This window comes from Heterodontus francisci, chromosome 2 (genome assembly GCF_036365525.1).
Source record: "Heterodontus francisci isolate sHetFra1 chromosome 2, sHetFra1.hap1, whole genome shotgun sequence".
NCBI lineage: Eukaryota > Metazoa > Chordata > Chondrichthyes > Heterodontiformes > Heterodontidae > Heterodontus > Heterodontus francisci.
Window position 1 is genome coordinate 7,935,192 of NC_090372.1, and position 18,707 is coordinate 7,953,898.

General features: G+C 41.4%; 1 protein-coding gene across 8 annotated transcripts in view; it reads left to right on the top strand.

Moving 5' to 3' along the window:
- relch (RAB11 binding and LisH domain, coiled-coil and HEAT repeat containing) overlaps positions 1–18,707 on the top strand; it is a 107,342-nt gene that overhangs the window by 33,215 nt on the left and 55,420 nt on the right. For all 8 annotated transcript variants that reach the window (XR_010977164.1, XR_010977160.1, XM_068053876.1 and 5 more), the window contains exons 6-10: positions 2,203–2,400; positions 3,077–3,165; positions 3,832–4,164; positions 6,982–7,057; positions 9,031–9,126. Coding sequence is in view for 6 of the 8 variants with exons in the window: in XM_068053876.1 (XP_067909977.1) it covers positions 2,203–2,400; positions 3,077–3,165; positions 3,832–4,164; positions 6,982–7,057; positions 9,031–9,126 (792 nt within the window). In the remaining 2 variants the exon portion in view is untranslated. The remainder of the gene's footprint in view (positions 1–2,202; positions 2,401–3,076; positions 3,166–3,831; positions 4,165–6,981; positions 7,058–9,030; positions 9,127–18,707) is intronic.

An 18,707-nucleotide genomic window follows, 5' to 3' on the forward strand; every position in this document is an offset into this window, starting at 1 on the left:
TGGCAGTTTGAGAATTTGAATTCAGCTTAGAGTAAATCGGTCAATCTGAGAGCATGCTAGGCTCTATATTCTAAAGTTATTGGGCTGGTAAGCTACTCTGCTGCATCAAACTGGTACAATGAATAAATAAAAAATCCACAATTTGGCTTGAACTGAGGCATCGAATTAGGGAATAACGAAGGCTTTGCTAGTCCCATGGATCCTGCTGTGTTCTCCTCACTAATATCCAGAAACTGGTTGCCAAAGTCATATTCAGACTCCTCCATTGCCATCTTGGGTATGTCCTGTCCCACTGGCATCAGAGGTGAAGGCATAGTGTGGTATTAAGTTGAGAGGATGTAACCATGAGAATCCTCAACATGGACCCCAACTCATGGCTTTGTGTTCACCCAGTTTTATTCCACCACTATTTGTACCTCTCAGCCCTGCATGTGTATCTCCCTACCATCACCATCAAGCCAAGTAACCAACTCTGTTACAATGACGAGTGTGCAAGAACTGAAAAACAGTTGCTAACTTAGTAAAGCCTGTACACAGGACGATAAGTATATAATGTGCTAAGCCATCCCACAAATCAGGTCAAAATCTGAGTCCTGCCATATCCAGTCATGAATGGTGGAGGACAATTAAGCAACTAACAGGAGGAGGAGACGCCAGTAATGTTCTACCCTCAACGTTGGCGGAGCCCAACACGAGTACAAAAGACAAGGCTGAATGTTCACATCCATCTTCAGCCAGAAGTGTCAAGTGGACGATCCATCTCGGGCACCTCCTGAAGTCCCTATCATTGCAAATTTGATTCACACCATGTGATATCAAGAAATGGTACACAGTGATGAGATCCGACACCGCCTTCTGAAGGGCAACTAGAAATGGATTATAAGTGCTGGCCTTGCCAGTGCAGCCCATACCCCAAGAATTAATTTGGGAAAAAAAAACTAATGTTTTAGAATTAATATTGCATGGGTACTTCTTAAAAGCTACAGAATTTCTCAATTTTACTTCTGACTCTTGCATGGTAATTCTTAGCTGGGATATATATTGCTGCTAATTGAGTGTGATGCTAAAGCCATAATTCTTCATCCAGTATTTTGGCTCTCAAGTTATTGCTTTGGCAATAAAGCTTTAATTAAACTATACAATTCTTTTTAAGACAACTTGAATTGTGTGGATTTAATCCTATGCTAATTTCATAGTATGGTTTCTTAAAATAGCATAGGTTGGTTACTGAGCAGATTAACTCTCAACCACAGTACTTTGAAATGAGCTTCTTAATTTCTAACAATGTCTCAAATCTGACTGACAGCTATATAAATTTAGCACATTCTGAAATAATCTGCTTTGCTTTGAGTTACGTTACAGTTAGGCTTTTTCCTGTCGCATCTACCTTGTCCTCACAGCAGAATGGCAGTTTCTCTATGCAGACGTGAGCCTTCAATAAACTGAGACCCATGCCATCTATGAGGCTTAACAATTAGTGCACAATTTTAACTAAAACCACTAGATCGCATGAGATGTCCACCACATTCTTTTAACTCTCTTTCTCAAACCACTGTGGAAAAACTACTACATTTGTATACTGGATGAATAATGTATAGAAGCTTAAAATGTTGAGGATATAATTCCAAAGACAAGTCCTCAAGGGGTTGTAGTACTCTTAAGAACATATCTGGTGCACTGTTTAATAGCAACAGAAATTCAGGATTAAATTATTCTGTATCGGCGTTCACATGGAAGTCCTGTACTCCACTCCACCCAGGAAGCTTGGATTTTCAGTGAGGACTAAAGACAGAGAATTCTCTGTGTAATCCTACAAAATCAGTTTGTTTCGTCATCTGTGATCAAAAGCAGAGTGGTGCAAACTGTCGCATAGGATGCTGATGAGCAGGTGTTCCCATGTTGTCTCTCGCATACCTGCTAATGCTTTGCCCACATGTAATTTAATTAGCACCTAGAACAAAGCTCCTGCAATCAACCTGGTCTGGCCCAGCAGATAATCTGGCTCCAGGCCTCCATTTTGAATTTGGGTGCAGCAAGACAGTTTCCATTTTACTCTAGTTATTACAGAATCTTGTGATTAGATACCAAAATTTCCTTATTTTGTCACATGATGCTTGTGTGTAATCAGTATTGTACTTAATATTCATAATTATGGAAAACTTCACATGGAAAATATTATTTAGAATTTTTTTCATCTGTTAGGATTTTGAATTGTGGGACGATGTTGGATTGAACATTCCAAAACCTCCGGACTTGTTGCAAATGTATCGGGAGTATGGAAGCCATGCAACTTCATCGAAAGAAATGAAAGATGTGGCTGTTGGATTGGAGCCAAATGAATTGGAAGTGCTACCAAATGTCAAAGAATTAGCTACTTTGCAACAAGCACAGTTACAGGAGGTAAGAGAAAGTTCAACTACGTAGTACAGTGTCTACATTATGAAACCAGTTCAACTGTTGAGACAGCTTGGATAATCAAGCTTTAAAATATAGTTCAAAATTATAGATTTTTAATAAGCGATCAACTAAATGGAAAGTTCATCTTTTTCAGCCTAAGTTTAAAAATGGATTATTTAATGTTTCCTGCTTTATAATTATTTTGCATAATTGTCACGAACACCATCTTGCATTGTAAAAATGAGAAAATGTTCTCCAGATGGCCCCATGCCTGATATAGTCTGGAATCTTACAGACCATGGAAGCCGCAGGTTCAATCACTGCTCTATACTGAGTTAGCTGTTTTCAGCTGAGGTAGCTGTTTAGATACTATAATTGGTGCTTTATATTTCACAAATATTCTCTTGTTCTCCAGTCAAAATGCTAAATGCCCTGAAGAGAACCATGTACATTGTAGTGGGGAAAATCACCGCCCCTCAATATGAGACGAAGCTTTTTAAAGTGTCCTTGAAGAGGCTTTTTCCCCTGTGGGATAATTATAATATCCTGTTTCAATTTTTATGTTAAATCAAATAATGGGTAAGGTTGCACTTAAAGCAGATACTCAAACATTACAGGTTGTCTTTGCAAAGATGTAAGCAAATTATTTCTGCATATTGAATACTTTTTTCCCCTGCAGGCAAAAATAGTGCAAGAACTCCAAGATCAACTTAGTATATTAAGCAATGAGAAGATATCCCTTGCAACACAAATCAGACAGCTTAAGAGGTATGTGATGTTATAAAGAAATGTAAAATCAGCATTTTCCCGAACATTGTCCAATTTAGCTGAAATTTACCTCTGCCTCTTAAGATTATTAAAATCCAGTTCTTATATTGAAATTTTAACACGAAGATGTTTTACCACTCATTATGTTGATGAATCTTTTTCAGTGTCCTCAGCCTCTAAATTATAATTCAGAATATTTAAGTCTAAGTGCTTTCTTCAATTTTGACTGAATAGCATGATTTCAACTTTGCTCTGCACCATTCATTTTAAGCTAGAGCAGCACAATTTGAGACTTCCCCTCTGCAGCTGCTGTCTACCTTTTGTCTCCAAGTTAAATTTTTCTCACTCCCCTGTCTCTTCACTCTTCACTGTTGGCAAAATGAATCTAGCTGTCCAGCTTCAACCCAGTGGCTTTCCTCTGAGTGCCAGCTGAATTCAAATATGTGTTTATACTAGGATTCAAGCATATACCTCTGCACAGAGCCCAGCACAGTTATTACTAAAGTTATTGTCCTACGTCAGTTTTTGTTGAACATGTATTGGGCATGCCAAGTTTTCTTAATTGTATATCATCTGGTCATAATTTTTACAAGGGCAGCCAAGGTTAAACGCAATTCTAAATAGAAAACAGTGTTATGGATGTATTTGTCTTTTTTATTCTGACAGTGAAATAGAAGCCCTGAAGCAACAGAACTTTGCTGCCGTAGCTGCTACCACTGACGGCATGATGCTTCCTACAGCCACGACAGAGCAAGTGCCTCAGAATAGACCAGTGGATAGTGGGGAGTACCTGGACATCCGAAGCTTTGAAAGCAATAGCTGTACTGAGCAAAAAGAAGAGACCTCTACATCCTGCCCAAAAGACACTAACACAGATTCTAATAGTCTTGCTGTTGCTCCTGTTACGGTCACATTAACTCCACATTACAAGAAAGAAACTGAACTGGCAACAGTTCCTCAGTCAGCCCGTGAGCCAGTACAATTTGATAAGCCAAACAGGTTAGTCACTGTTGTACGTGCTTACAGAATAGAAAACAGTTGACCTACTGTGCATCTTTTATTCCATGAATATCGGATTACTTTGGATGCCAAACGCTTATCACTGATTTAGAAAGACACCAAATTTGGCTGACCTGTTGATCTGTTCTCCATGCTTAAATCACCAGGCATCTTTTGGATTACTGTTTGCTGTCACCAGAAAAGGGTTCTCATAAAGTAATCATTCAAATACATCAGTAGAAACTTGACTTTGAACCCCTTCTTTATGAAAGTTATTACTGTCCATGCTGCACTTTATGTATAATCGTTTATATTTAGCACATTTAACATGTTAACGGTTAGGGCAAGTAACTGTAGAAAGATTTGCTACCCAGGTATCATAAGATTTCATAAAATGTCCCAGAAAATGTGCAAATGCTGGTTTCTGAACAGATTTGAGCAATAAGAAATCATTTGCCTGAGAATCATCACCGAACCTTTATGTGGCCTTAGGGTTACCTGAAGTTTTTTTTGGACAGGAGGAAGGGATGTTGGTGGGTGGGGAAGAGAAGTACGATTTGAGTTCTACAATGACATCGCCTATCAGTAAATCATGAAGTATTAGTGGCAAATATTACTGAAATACACAGCTTACCATTTACAACAGGTGATGTGAAATGCCAGGAGGCTTTCAGAGTGAGTGGAATAATTTCATATGCCCCAAATTAGCTTTCAGTGTCAGAGTGGCAGAAATTTTAGACTAATAGTCCAATCTTAAGTAAACAATTTTCCAAAATGAAAAAATGATGTCAAACAAAACCCGAAACTGAATTCTGATACTCCTCTCTGCATTACGAGCTATTACACTATGTGCTTTTGAATTTTTTGCAATCTACAACAAAACACTAAAACTAATTTTGCAATTTATTAAAGCTGTAAATTTAATGTAAAAAGCATTGAGTGGCAAGAGTGCAGTGTTCTGCTTACACTAAAATCTTTATTTCTCCATTTTAGAATAGCGCACAAAGCAATTGCATCTCAATATATTAGATCATCTCATATTAGCGCATCACAATTTCAAGGCCTAAGTTTAATAAAGATCTATTTTCTGTCTAACTCCAAACCTTGGACTTGCCCATTTGACTTTCAGTGGGGAAGTGAGACTAAAGATTAATGATACCACCGACCTAAGCTACCAATAACAAACTTTAAACTCTGACTGGTAATGTGTTGCTCTTTTACAGTAAGCACTGATTTTCCATGTTTCAAATTCCTGAATGCATGCTGTGATCCAACTTTGCTCCCTTAGCTCAGTCGTAGCAAACTCACTGCCAAATCAAAAGGTTGTGGGGTCAAGACCCACTCCAGTGATTTGAGTTCATAGTCTAGGCTGGCACTTGCAGTGCAGTACCATAGGAGTGCTGCACTGTTGGAGGTGCCGTCTTTTGAATAAAGCTTCTCCCTCAGGTGGATGTAAAAGATCACGTGGTATTACTGAAAAAAAATTGAGGTTCTGTGGCCAAAATGCATCCCTCAACCAACACCTAAAAAAAATTATCTGGTCATTTATTGAATTGCTGTTATAAAATCATAGAATGGTTACAGTACAGGAGACCATTTGGCCCATCGTGTCCATGTCAGCTCTCTGCAACAGCAACCCACCTAGTCCCAGTCTCTTGCCTTTTCCCTGTAGCTTTGCAATTTTTTTCAGTTGAGATAATTATCCAATTCTCTTTTGGAGGCCTCAATTGAATTTACCTCTTCCACATTCTCAGGCGGAACATTCCATATCCCAGTCACGAGCTGCATTTAAAAAAAAAAAGTTTTTCCTCATGTCATTGCTTCTTTTTCCAGTCACCTTAAATTGGTGTCCTGTGGTTCTCGACCCTTCCGCTAACTCTAGGCCCCTATTTATAAAGCCCATGATCCCATATGCTTTATTAACTACTTTCTCAACCTGCCCCTGTTGCCTTAATGATTTTTGCACATATACCCCAGGTTATGGGAGCTTGCTGTGTGCCCATTGGCTGCTGCATTTTTTACATTACAACAGTGATGACACTTCAAAAATACTTCTTTGGCTGTCAGGAGCTTTGGGATGTTCTGAGTTTGTAAAAGGTGCTGTGTAAATGTTGATCTTTATTTCTTTTTCTGCTATCATTTGAGATCATGAATTTAGTTCCAGACGCACTCAGCTATGCTGATTCTGTCCTGTGCTGGATTTTAAAACTGCCTTGATGCTCTGATCAGAATCCCCAGCTGAACAAGATATTGACCCTTCTACAGCAAGCACAAAGGAAGATGCTTGTGGTTATTGGAGGCCAATCATCTCCGCCTCAGGCCATTGCTGCAGGAGCTCCGTTGGACAGTGTCCTAGGCCCAACCATCTTGAGCTGCTCAATCAATAACCTTCTCTCCATCATAAATTCAGAAATGGGGCAGTTTGTTGATGATTTCAGTGTGTGCAGTCCAATTTACAATTCCTTGGATAATGAAGCAGTCCTTGCCAGCATGCAGCAAACCTAGACTTGTGCTGATGAGTGGTGTGAATGTTACTAGCCACTGAAGTGCCAGGCAATGACCTTCACCAAAAAGAGCCAAAAAAACTTCCCTTAACATTCAGTGGCATTACCGTTGTCTAATCCCCCACCATGAATATCCTAGGGATAAGCATTGACCAGAAACTTAGGTGTTACCAAGATATTATAGTGTTATAGAATGACCAGCCATTAAACTGTATGATAAATTTAAATAAGTTCAATGAAGACTGTTGTAAAAAGTATTGTAAATTTTCCAATGTATTAACAGTTTGCTTAATACACCTGTTTGTTTTTACAGGATGTTATCACCTGCATTTCATCAAGCATTGCTATCTTTTTGTCGCATGGCAACTGACAGTCGTTTGGGAGCAGAGGTAACCTCTTGATTCAAATTTTACACCACTAATGTAGACATAACGCATTATCCTTAACTATCTTTAGAATCTGACTCCTGTTTAATGTCGCATATTGCTGTGCGGTCAACATGTGAATCTTAACTTCTGCTGCGTACTGCATGTGAGATTGTTCTATACTCAATGATTCTTGCTGCTCTTCATGTCTGTCAAAAGTTGAAGTGATATGAGATGGCTATTGAATGCATCTGGCGATTTTTCTTCTATCGATAATTAATAAATCAGGATCATTTTTAGTTTAAGACTGGATGTATCCGGTCTGCAGGGCAAAGAACCTGCATTTGATGTGGCCACAAGAAAATGATGTATTGTTTCTTCTGGAGGATAACCATTTCAGGCCAATATATACAGTACTACATCCTGTAGTTTCCATCTGGTAGTTGGTGTTTTTTCTTTTAAACAACTTTAATTGGCAGAGACAGCTGTAGAAGCCGAAGAGTTCAGATCTCTGTCACTCTTGGAGTCTGTTTTCATAAATATTGTGTTGCCCTCATAAAAGAAATTTGATTTAACACACTGCAGATTTGGTTGCTTTAAAAAAATCAAGAAAAAAAACACTGCAAAATAGCCTTCCTTTCTGCTTCCCATTACTCGATATGCGCAACAAGCATACAGAACCTCAGCTGCAGTACATGTGCAGTCAGTAAGTGCAATGCTCAAAAGGTCATTTCTAATCTTCCTTCTTACATAATTACTCCCATTTTAAAGCAAAACTGAGAACAGGAATGATATGTACACCTCCAGGAATCCTCTACCGAGTACTCGCCCAACTCGAATCTATGGTTTTTGTACTTCTGTATGATTCTCTTTGCACTACCCCATCCCATCTCCTCACACCCTTTACTGGTCAAAAATAAGCATTCACTTCCTGAGTTCTGTGAGTGTGCTCTCTCTCAGTTCATGTGGAAAAAATAAATTGGGGCAGAAGGTCAGCCTTGCAGGGGAAAAAAAACTTCTAAAGTTAGACCTCTGGTGCTTTGTCCAAGAACCAATGCAGTTATTTTGGCTACGTCTTCATTCGTTCAGGGTACAGAGTTTTTAACCCATATACAACTCTTTTCTTTAAAGTTAATGTTATGTGAAATTGATGTTTCTTGAATGCTGAGTTAGTCACTTATAGGTGACTGCATGCTTGGCGAGTTGGCACACTGTCCTTTCAGCTCTATATAACCTAGTTTTGAATTTCAAGCCAGAATGACGGCAGTCACTTTGGAATTGTTGGATGATTCAGCCAACATGCTTAGTTGATGTATTCTGAGGTGACTCCATCGCACACTTTCAACATCTAATGCACTGAGTTATTCTGTTCCTGAATTAAACTAGCCTGAAGAGGGCATTCTTTCTGGGAAATTGCATATATCTGGTGTTGATTGCAATATTTCCTCCAGGTGGGAAGGAAGAATCATCTCTGCTGTGGATTGGCTGAGTGTAGTTTTGAGTTTGAATATTTTCTTCCTGTGAAGTGTTGAAAGAGCTCACTCAGAGGGGTAGTAATTTCCGTCTTAGCTGTGAACTCATTGAGTGTGAGTTGAGCGCTGTACCATTGGATCGCAAGTTAGCTTGCAAATCAAAAGAGAAAATTGAATTAATATGCTAATAATTGGAAAATTCTATTTGCGAAACGGAGGGGACATGCAGCATGTTGAACTAGCTGTTCACCGTTGCACTTGAGCCATGGAGAGATTCTGCTAAAGGTCCACAGATGTTTCATTGGAAATTTATTGCCGCAGAGCTTGGATTTGTGTGCTTTTTGAGGGATGCGGAGTGAAGCTGGTCAATCGCTGAAATCATGATGGTGATATCATTTCAGTAACTTGATAGTGGCATTGTGTTTTTATTTTTAACTTCATTTTACCAATTTGTAATGAAAGCACAATTTTAAATAGGGCTCTAGAAATAGTTGCATAAATAATGTTTATTTTCTGTTTGTCTAGGTTTCTCGAATCGCAGATAGCGAACAGTGTGTGATGCTGATGTTGGGGCGATGCCTACCACATATAGTGCCAAATGTGTTACTAGCAAAACGAGAAGTAAGCGAAAAGAAATCTTTGTCTTCTATGCAGTTCAAAAATTTTAGTCTTCTCTCATTTTGTCTCTCTTTTACAATTTCAACCTTTTTAGTGCTCACGTTCTTTTGTTTTCTGATGCAAGTCTGTATTAGTTACTTTGAACCATATTCTTACTCTTGTACTTGCATCTCTGATCCTAGAAAATGGTTGTACATCTCTGTCAGGTGAGTTGAGAAGACGTCAAGGTATCCAAAAGGCTTTCTCCATTGTTGCTGCTACAACCCTTTTTTTTTTGTTTTGCTGCAGTTTCCATATATATTTAAAATTCTAGGCTAACCACTTTAATTCTATTAATATTCTAATGTTTGTAATTGCTAGCATAAAGTAATTTCACTAAGTCCTTTGCCTTATAGTGAGTAGATAATTATTTTATACTATTAAATTTCTAACTTCTAGTGTGAGGCTTCCTACCCCATTTACCATTTCAATTATACTGTGTGGGAAAAATAATGCAGATGGTATCAACTTGTGTAAAAGTATACATTTATTATGTGGATTTGAATGAATAATGTCTCTGAAATGGCTAACTGTATTGGGAACAAATCAGCGATGGTTATAGCATAATAGTGTTTTCTTATAGGTGCCGGTGTGCTGCTGTTTAAACAGTAAAAGTTTAATTTACTTTGATTTATTTTAACCTAGCCTTCACCCCTCTTTTCTCCCTCCAGCCCCTCCCAGTCTCTGTAGCCTTGCCACCAACCTCTTCCCTGTCTCGGGAACACTCTCAAGAAGTCCTTGGATAACCTCAGTACCCTCTTCAAACTAGAATCATAGGCCACTGTTTGGCCTATAAACAACTCCTACCAATGTTTGCTGCCCCTTGCTGTTTCTTAGCTCCACCCAAACAGATTCCACATTTTGTTCTTCTGATCTCAGATCCTCACTTACTAATGTACTGATCCCATCCCTTATTATCAGCGCAACACCACCTCCTTTTCCTTTTTGCCTGTCCTTCCTAAATGTCTCCAGCCATCGATCAATCCTCCTATTTTTACGCTCACTAGCACAGGTACTGCGGCAGGTCAGAAGTGGGAATGTTTGCTGATGATTGCGCAGCGTTTAGTACCATACTTGGCTCCTCAGATGCTGAAGCTGTCTATGCCCACATGCAATAAGACCTGGACAACATTCAGGCTTGGGCTGATAAGTGGCAAGTAACACTCGCACCACACGTGTGCTTGGCAAGACCATCTCCAAAAAGAGAGAATCAACCAACCTTCCTTGACATTCAATGGCATTACGCACAGCATCAACGTCCTGGGTGGGGTGTTACCATTGACCAGAAACTTAACTGGACCAGTCATATAGTGTGGCTACAAGAGCAGGTCACAGGCTGGGAATTCTGTGGCATGTTGCTCACTTCCTGAACCCCCAAAGCCTGTCCACCATCTACAAGGCATGGGTCAGGAACATGATGGAATACTCGCCACTAGCCTGACTAATTGCAGCGCCACCACTACACAAGAAGCTGGTCACCATCCAGGACAAAGCACCTCGCTTGATCGGCACCCCTACCACCACCTTAAACATTCACGCCCTCCACCACTGTATACCATCTACGAGATGCACTGCAGCAACTTCCAAACTCGCAGCCTCTACCACTTCAAAGGACAGGGCAGCAGATATATGGAACCACCACCACCTGCAAGTCTCCCCTCCATCCCGACATATCGCCATTTCTTCACCGTCGCTGGGCCAAAAACCTGGATCTCCCTTCCCAACAGCACTGTGTGTGTACCTGCACCACATGGACTGCAGCGGATCAAGAAGGTGGTTCACCACCATCTTCTCAAGGACAATTAGGGATAGGCAACAACTGCTGGCCTTGTCAGTGACACTCACATCCCATGAAACGGCAACTGCTGTTCGTGAAAGTTTGCTGTGTGCAAATTGGCTGCTGCTGCATTTCCTACATCACAACAAGGACTACACTTCAAACTTGGCTGTTAAGTGCTTTGGGATGTCCTATGATCATGAGAGGCACGATATAAATGCAAGTCTTTCCTTTTTCCATTTCCTCTTCTCCCTTATTACTACTTCTTCATCAATGGCTATCCTATCTAATTGCTCCACCTCCTCCTCTTGAATCCTTTCATTCCCACTATTAAATTATTCCCTATAAACTGAAGCAAAGTACTCATTCAGTGTCTCTGCCGTTCCTTCATTCTTTTGTCTATTTGTTTACCATCAAGGTTATGTTGGGACCATAGGATTGGTTGCTGCTATTACCACACCAAAAATATCCTATCTTTTTTGTTTTGTTGCTGAGCCTGTGGCATGTGAAGTGTGTTTCCAATTTTACTTTGCTTGGAACGCTTATCTTAAAAGCACAGCACATGTAATACTTTTTGAAAGTTTGTCACCAGTTATTGACAAGTGCCAACATCCTGAAGCCCCTGGGAATAGCATTCTAACCACCGACTAATCGACCCAACCTTTGAGAGGCTACAGACTTAGTACCAGATTCTGGTACAAGAGGCCCAAGATATAAAACAGAATCTTTAGCCGGAGAAAAAACAAGCTTGTTTAGAAACACAAGGCTGAGGTCGGTTTACAATTCAGGGTTAGGAAATGATACAGTGCTGACACATTCAGATGTGTGCTGAGCATGGCTTGCTCAGCTTCTATATAGGTAAACTGTAATCCTATTAACATACACCAGGCAGACAAAAATAGTCCCAGGCTCCTTTATGTTCACCACCCAACTCCTTGAAGCCCTCTACCCTACCCGCTCTACACTCACCCTGAACAAGCACAAGGTGGTCATAGAATGCTTCAGCAGCATAGGCGGGAGATGTTATGGAAGTGGAAGTAGGCAATAATGGAGGATATAGAGGTCACAAATTGAGAGGATGTGATAAACATAGGGAGAGAGGAAGTATTAATGGGATTAGCATCCTTGAAAGTTGATAAATCACCAGATGAAATTTATCCCTGTTTAAAGAAGCGAGAGAGGAAATAGCAGAGGGTCTGACCATCATTTTCCAGTCCTCACTGAATACAGGTGTGATGCCGGAGGATTGGAGAATTGCTAACCTTGTACCTCTGTTTAAAAAGGGAGTGAGGGACAGACCGAATAATTACAGGCCAGTCAGTCTAACCTCCGTAGTGGGAAAATTATTGGAATGTATTCTGAGAGACAGGATAAACTGTCACTTGGAAAGGCACAGGTTAATCAAGGATAGTCAGCATGGATTTGTTGAGGAAAGACCTTGTTTGACCAACTTGAATGAATTTTTTGAAGTAACAAGGAAGATATATGAGGGTAGTGCTGTTGATGTGGTCTACATAGATTTTAGCAATGCTTTTGATAAGGTCCCACATGGCAGATCGGTTAAAAAAAAAAATCCCATGGGATCCAGGGAAATGCAGCAAGGTGCATACAAAATTGGCTCAGTGGCAGAAAACAAAGGGTAATTGTTGACAGCTGTTTTAGTGACTGAAGGGCTGTTTCCAGTGGTGTTCCGCAGGGCTCAGGACTGGGTCGCCTGCTTTTTGTGGTGTATATTAACGATTTGGACGTAAACGTAAGGGGCATGATCAAGAAGTTTGTGGACGACACAAAGATTGGCCGTGTGGTAGATAGCGAGGAAGATAACTGTAGGCTGCAGGAAGATATTGATGGTCTGGTCAGATGGGCAGAAAAGTGGCAAATGGAATTCAACCTGGAGAAGTGTGAGGTGATGCATTTGGGGAGGTCAAACAAAGCAAAGGAATACACGATTAATGGGAAAATACTAAGTGTAGAGAAAGTGAGGAACCTTGGAGTGAATGTCCACAGATCCCTGAAGGTAGCAGGAAAGGTCAATAAGGTGGTTAAAAAGGCATATGGAATCCTTTCCTTTATTAGCCAAGGTATAGAATACAAGAGCAGGGAGGTTATGCTGGAACTATATAACTCATGGTTAGGCCACAAGTTGCGATACAGAAAGGATGTAATTGCATGAGAGAGGGTACAGAGGAAATTTACGAGGATGTTGCCAGGACTGGAAAAATGCAGCCATGACGAAAGATTGCATAGGTTGGAGTTGTTCTCCTTGGAACAGAGAAGGCTGAGGGGAGATCTGATTGATATGTACAAAATGTTGAGGGGCCTGGATAGAGTGGAGGTGAAGGGTCTATTCACCTTAGCAGAGAGGACAGTGACTAGGGGTCATAGATTTAAAGTGATTGGTAGAAAAATTAGAGGGGAGATGAGGAAAAACCAGTAGTGGTAGTGTGGGGCATGGCATTACTCAGGAGATTAGAGAAGCATGTAGCATGGGTAATACAGTAATCATGGATGACTTCAACTTGCATATAGACTGGGTAAACCTAATGAGCACTAACGCTGTGGAGGATGAGTTTCTGGAGTGTGTTAGAGGTGGTTTTCTAGAGCAGTATGTTGAGGAACCGACTAGAGGACAGGCCATTTTAGATCTGATATGTCATGAGAAAGGGCTAATTAATCTTGTTATAAAAGAACTTTTAAAATAATATGATAGAATTTTGCATTATGTTTGAAAGTGAGGGAGTTCAATCTAAAGCCAGGGTGTTAAATTTGAACAAAGGAAATTATGAAGGTATGAGGGGCAAATTGGCTGAGGTGGATTGGGAAAATACATTAAAAGGTATGACGGTACAGAGGCAATAGGTAGTCTTTCGAGAATTATTACCTAGTTTGCAGCAACTATACATTCCTTCAAGGCACAAAACCCCGAAAAGTAAAAGCAGTCAACTGTGGATAACAAAAAGTTAAGGATTGTATAAGATTAAAAGAAAAGGCCTGTAAAGTTGCCAGACATAGCAGTAAATCTGAGGATTGGGAGGATTTCAGAATACAGCAAAGGAGGACGAAGAAACTGATAAAGGGAGAATAGAATATGAATATAAGCTAGTAAAATATAAAAAAAGGACTGTAAAAGCTTCTATAGGTACGTAAAAAGAAAACGTTTGGCTAAGACAAATGTGGGTCCATTACAGGCAGAGTCAGGAGAATTTATAATACATAGAAAATAGGAGCAGGAGTAGGCCACTTGACCCTTCGAGCTTGTTCCGCCATTCATTATGATCATGGCTGACCATCCAACTCAGTAACCTGTTTCCGCTTTTGCCCCATACTCTTTGATCCCATCAGACCCAAGAGCTATATCTAACTCCTTCTTGAAAACATACAATGTTTTGGCCTCAACTGCTTTCTGTGGTAATGGGAAATAGAGAATGGCAGAGAAGCTAAATGATTACTTTGTGTCTATCTTCACTGAGGAAGATATAAGAGATCTCCCAGAATTAGAGATCCAAGGGATTGGGGGAAGAGTGTTGAAAGAGGTAGCTATGGTTATCATCATCCAAAATTCTATAGATTCTGAAGCGGTTCCTGCAGATTGGAAGGTCACAAATGTCACCCCACTATTTAAGAAGGGAGGGAGAGAGAAAACAGGGAATTACAGACCTGTTAACCTTACATCAGTCATTGGGAAAATGCTAGAATCTATTCTAAAGGATGAGATAAATGGATACTTGGATAATGATCTGATTGGGCATAGTCAACATGGATTTATGAATGGGAAATCATGTTTGACGAACCTGTTGGAGTTTTTTGAGGATGTTACTAACAGAATTGATAAAGGGGAGTCGGTGGATGTGGTATACTTGGATTTTCAAAAGGTCTTTGATAAAGTCCCCCACAGGAGGTTGGTTAGCAAAATTAAAGCACATCAGATAGGACGCAATATACTGGCATGGATTAAGGACTGGTTAACAGGCAGAAAACAGAGTAGGAATGAACAGGTCATTCTTGTGTTGGCAGGCTGTGACTAGTGGGGTACTGCAGGGATCAGTGCTGCTTGGGCCCCAGCTGTTCACAATATTTATCAATGATTTGGATGTGGGATGACCAAGTCGCAGATGACAAAAAAAACTAGGTGGGAATGTGTGTCATGGGGAAGGTGCAAAGCAACTTCACAGGGATTTGGAAAGAGTGAGTGAGCAAGAATGTGGCAGATGGAACATAATGTAGAAAAATGTGAGGTTATCCACTTTGGTAGGAGGAACAGATGTGCAGAATATTTCTTAAATGGTAAGAGATTAGAAAGTGTATATGTACAAAGGGACCTGGGTGTCCTTCTCAATAAGTCACTGAAAGCTGACATGCGGGTGCAGCAAGCAATTAAGAAGGCTAATGGTATTGGGATAAGATTTGAGTACAGGAGTCGTGAAGTCATGCTTCAATATATGCATAGAACCTTGGTTAGACTGCACCTGGAGTACTGTGTGCAGTTTTGGTCCCCTTATCTTAGGAAGGATATTATTGCCATAGAGGGAGTGCAACGAATGTTCACCAGACTTGTTCCCGGGATGGTGGGACTGTCTTATGAAGAGAGATTGGGGAAACTGGGCCTGTATTCTCTCGAGTTTCAAAGAATGAGGCGTGGTCTCATTGAAACCTTCAAAATACTTAAAAGGATAGACAGGTAGATGCAGCTAAGATGTTTCCCCTATTTGGGGAGTCTAGAACCAGGGGACACAATTCCAAAATAAGGGGGAAGCCACTTAGGACTGACATGAGGAGACATTTCTTTACTCAGAGGGTTGTGAATCTTTGGAATTCTCTACACCAGAGGGCTGTGGAAACTTGGAGTATGTTTAAAGCAGAGGTAGACAGATTTCTAAATACAAATGATATAAGGGGATATGAGGATACTGTGGGGGAAAAAGGCATTGAAGTGGATGATCAGCCATGGTCGTACTGAATGGCGGAGCAGGCTTGATGGGCTGAATGACCTACTCCTGCTGCTATGTACTGAAACAGCTCTTAAAGTCTCAAATTACATCCTATGTGACTGTGAAAAAGGTAAACTTTCCTTCCTCGTCCTTCTTGACCTGTCTGCAGCCTTTGACACAGACCACACCATCCTCCTCCAACGCTTCTCCACTGTCATTCAGCTGGGTGGGACTGCACTCACCTGGTTCCATTCTTATTTATCTAATCGTAGCCAGAGAATCATTTGCGCTGTCCTCTTTTGCTCCCGCATTGTTAGCTCTGGTGCCCCCCAAGGGTCTATCCTTGGCCCCCTTCCTATTTCTCATCTGCATGCTGCCCCTCGACGACATCATCCGAAAGCACAGCATTTAGTTTTCATAGTATGCTGACAAAACGCTCCGCTCTACCTCACCACCACTTCTCGATTCCTCCACTGTTGCTAAATTAAAAGACTGCTTTTACAACATCCAGTAATGGATGAACAGAAATTTCCTCCAAGTAAATATATGGAAGACTGAAACTGTATTTTTCAGTCCCCGCTCCAAACTCCATTCCCATGCTACTGATTCTCTTCCTGTCCCTGCCAATAGTCTGAGACTAAGCCAGTCTGTCCACAACGTTGGTGTCACGTTTGACTCTGAGATGAGCTTCTGACCTCTTACTCGTGCCACCACTAAGACTGCCTACTTCCACCTCCTTAACATCGCCCCACTTCACCCCTGTCTCAGCTCATTTGCTGTAACCCACATTCATCCTTTCGTTACCTCTAGACTTGACTATTCCAACGCACTCCTGGATGGTCTCCAACATTCTACTCTCCGTAAACTTGAGGTCATCCAAAACTCTCCTGTCTGTGTCTTAACTTGCACCAAGTCCAGTTCCTCTATCATTCCTATGCTTGCTGACCTACATTGGCTTTTGGTTCGACGTCTTGATTTTAAAATTCTTATCCTTGTTTTCAAATCTCTCCATGGCCTCGCCCCTCCCTATCTCTGTAATCTCTTCCAGCCGTACAACACTCCAAGATTACTGCACTCCTCTAATCCTAGCCTCTCATTCATCCCTAATTTCAATCACTCCACCATTGGTGGCTGCACCTTCAGTTGCCTTGGCCCAAAGCTCTGGTTACCCTCCTGATACCTCTCTGCTGCTCTACCTCGTTTTCCACTTAAGACTTTCCTTAAAACCTACCTCTTTGACCAGGCTTTTGGCCATCTGAACTAATATCTCCTTTTGTGCCCAGTGTCATACTTGGTTTTATAATTCTCCTGGAAAGTCCCTTGGGACATTTTAGTACATTAAAGGTGCTATATAAATATAAGTTAAGAAGGGAAGCTCATTGAAGCAGCTGAAGATGATTGGGCCTGGGCCACTACCCTGAGGAACTTCTGCAGTGATATCCTGAGGCTGTGATGTTTGGCTTCCAAAAACAACAACCATCTTCCTTTAGAATCATAGAGTTTTACAGCACAGAAACAGGCCCTTCGGCCCAACGCGCCTGCGCCGACCATCAAGCACCCGTCCTAACTAATCCCATTTCCCCACACTTGGCCCGTAGCCTTGTATGTTATGGCGTTTCACGTGATCATCTAAATACTTCTTGAACGTCGTGAGTGTTCATGCCTCTACCACCCCTTCAGGCAGTGTGTTCCAGATTCCAACCAGCCTCTGGGTGAAAAAACTTCTCCTCAACTCCCCTCTAAACCTCCTGCCCCTTATCTTAAATCAATGCCCCCCTCGTTATTGACTTCTCCGCTAAGGGAAAAAGTTTCTTCCTGTCTATCCTATCAATGCCCCTCATAATTTTGTATACCTCAATCAGGTTCCCCCCTCAGCCTTCTCCGCTCCAAGGAAAACAACCCCAGCCTATCTAGTCTGTCTTCATAACTGAAATGCTCTAGCCCAGGCAACATCCTGGTGAATCTCCTCTGCACCCTGTCCATTGTAATCACATCCTTCCTATTGTGTGGTGACCAGAACTGTGCACAGTACTCCAGCTGTGGCCTAACATTTGTGCTAGGTATCACTCCAACTAGCAGAGAATTTTCTCCCCGATTCCCATTGACTTCAAATTTGCTTGGGCTTCTTGATGCTACACTTGGTCAAATGCTGCCTGGATATCAAGTGCAATCACTCTCTCCTCGCCTCTGGAGTTCGGCTCTTTTGTCCATGTTTAGACCAAGGCTGTAATGAGGTCAGGAGCTGAGTGGCCCTGGTGAAACCCAAACTGACCATCAGTAAGCAGGTTATTGCTGAGTAAGTGCTGCTGGACAACACTGTCAATGTCACCTTCATCACTTTGCTGCTGGTCAAGAGTAGACTGATGGGGCAGTAATTGGCCGGATTAGATTTGCCCTGTATTTTGTGGACAGGACATCGCTGAGCAATTTTCCACATTGTCTGGTAGATGCCAGTGTTGTAGCTGTACTGGAGCAGCTTGGCTAGAGGTGCGGCTAGTTCTGGAGCACGAGTCTTCAGTACAACAGCTGGGATGTTGTCAGGGCCCAGTCTTTGCTGTATCCTGTGCCTTCTGCCCTTCCTTGATACGTGGAGTAAATAGAATGTCTGAAGTCCGGCCTCTGTGAGGCTGGGGACCTCGGGAGGAGGGCAGGATGGATCATCCACTCAGCACTTCTGGCTAAAGTTGGAGTGATGAAGTGGTGGAGATCTAAGTGAAAAAGGCATTGGACTCCGGTGGTATGCATTGTAGATTGCTGGGTAGTCAGCAAAGAAATTGCAGAGGATCTGGCCATAATTTTTCAAATATTCCTAGTTCTGGAAGTTGCACCACAGGACAGGA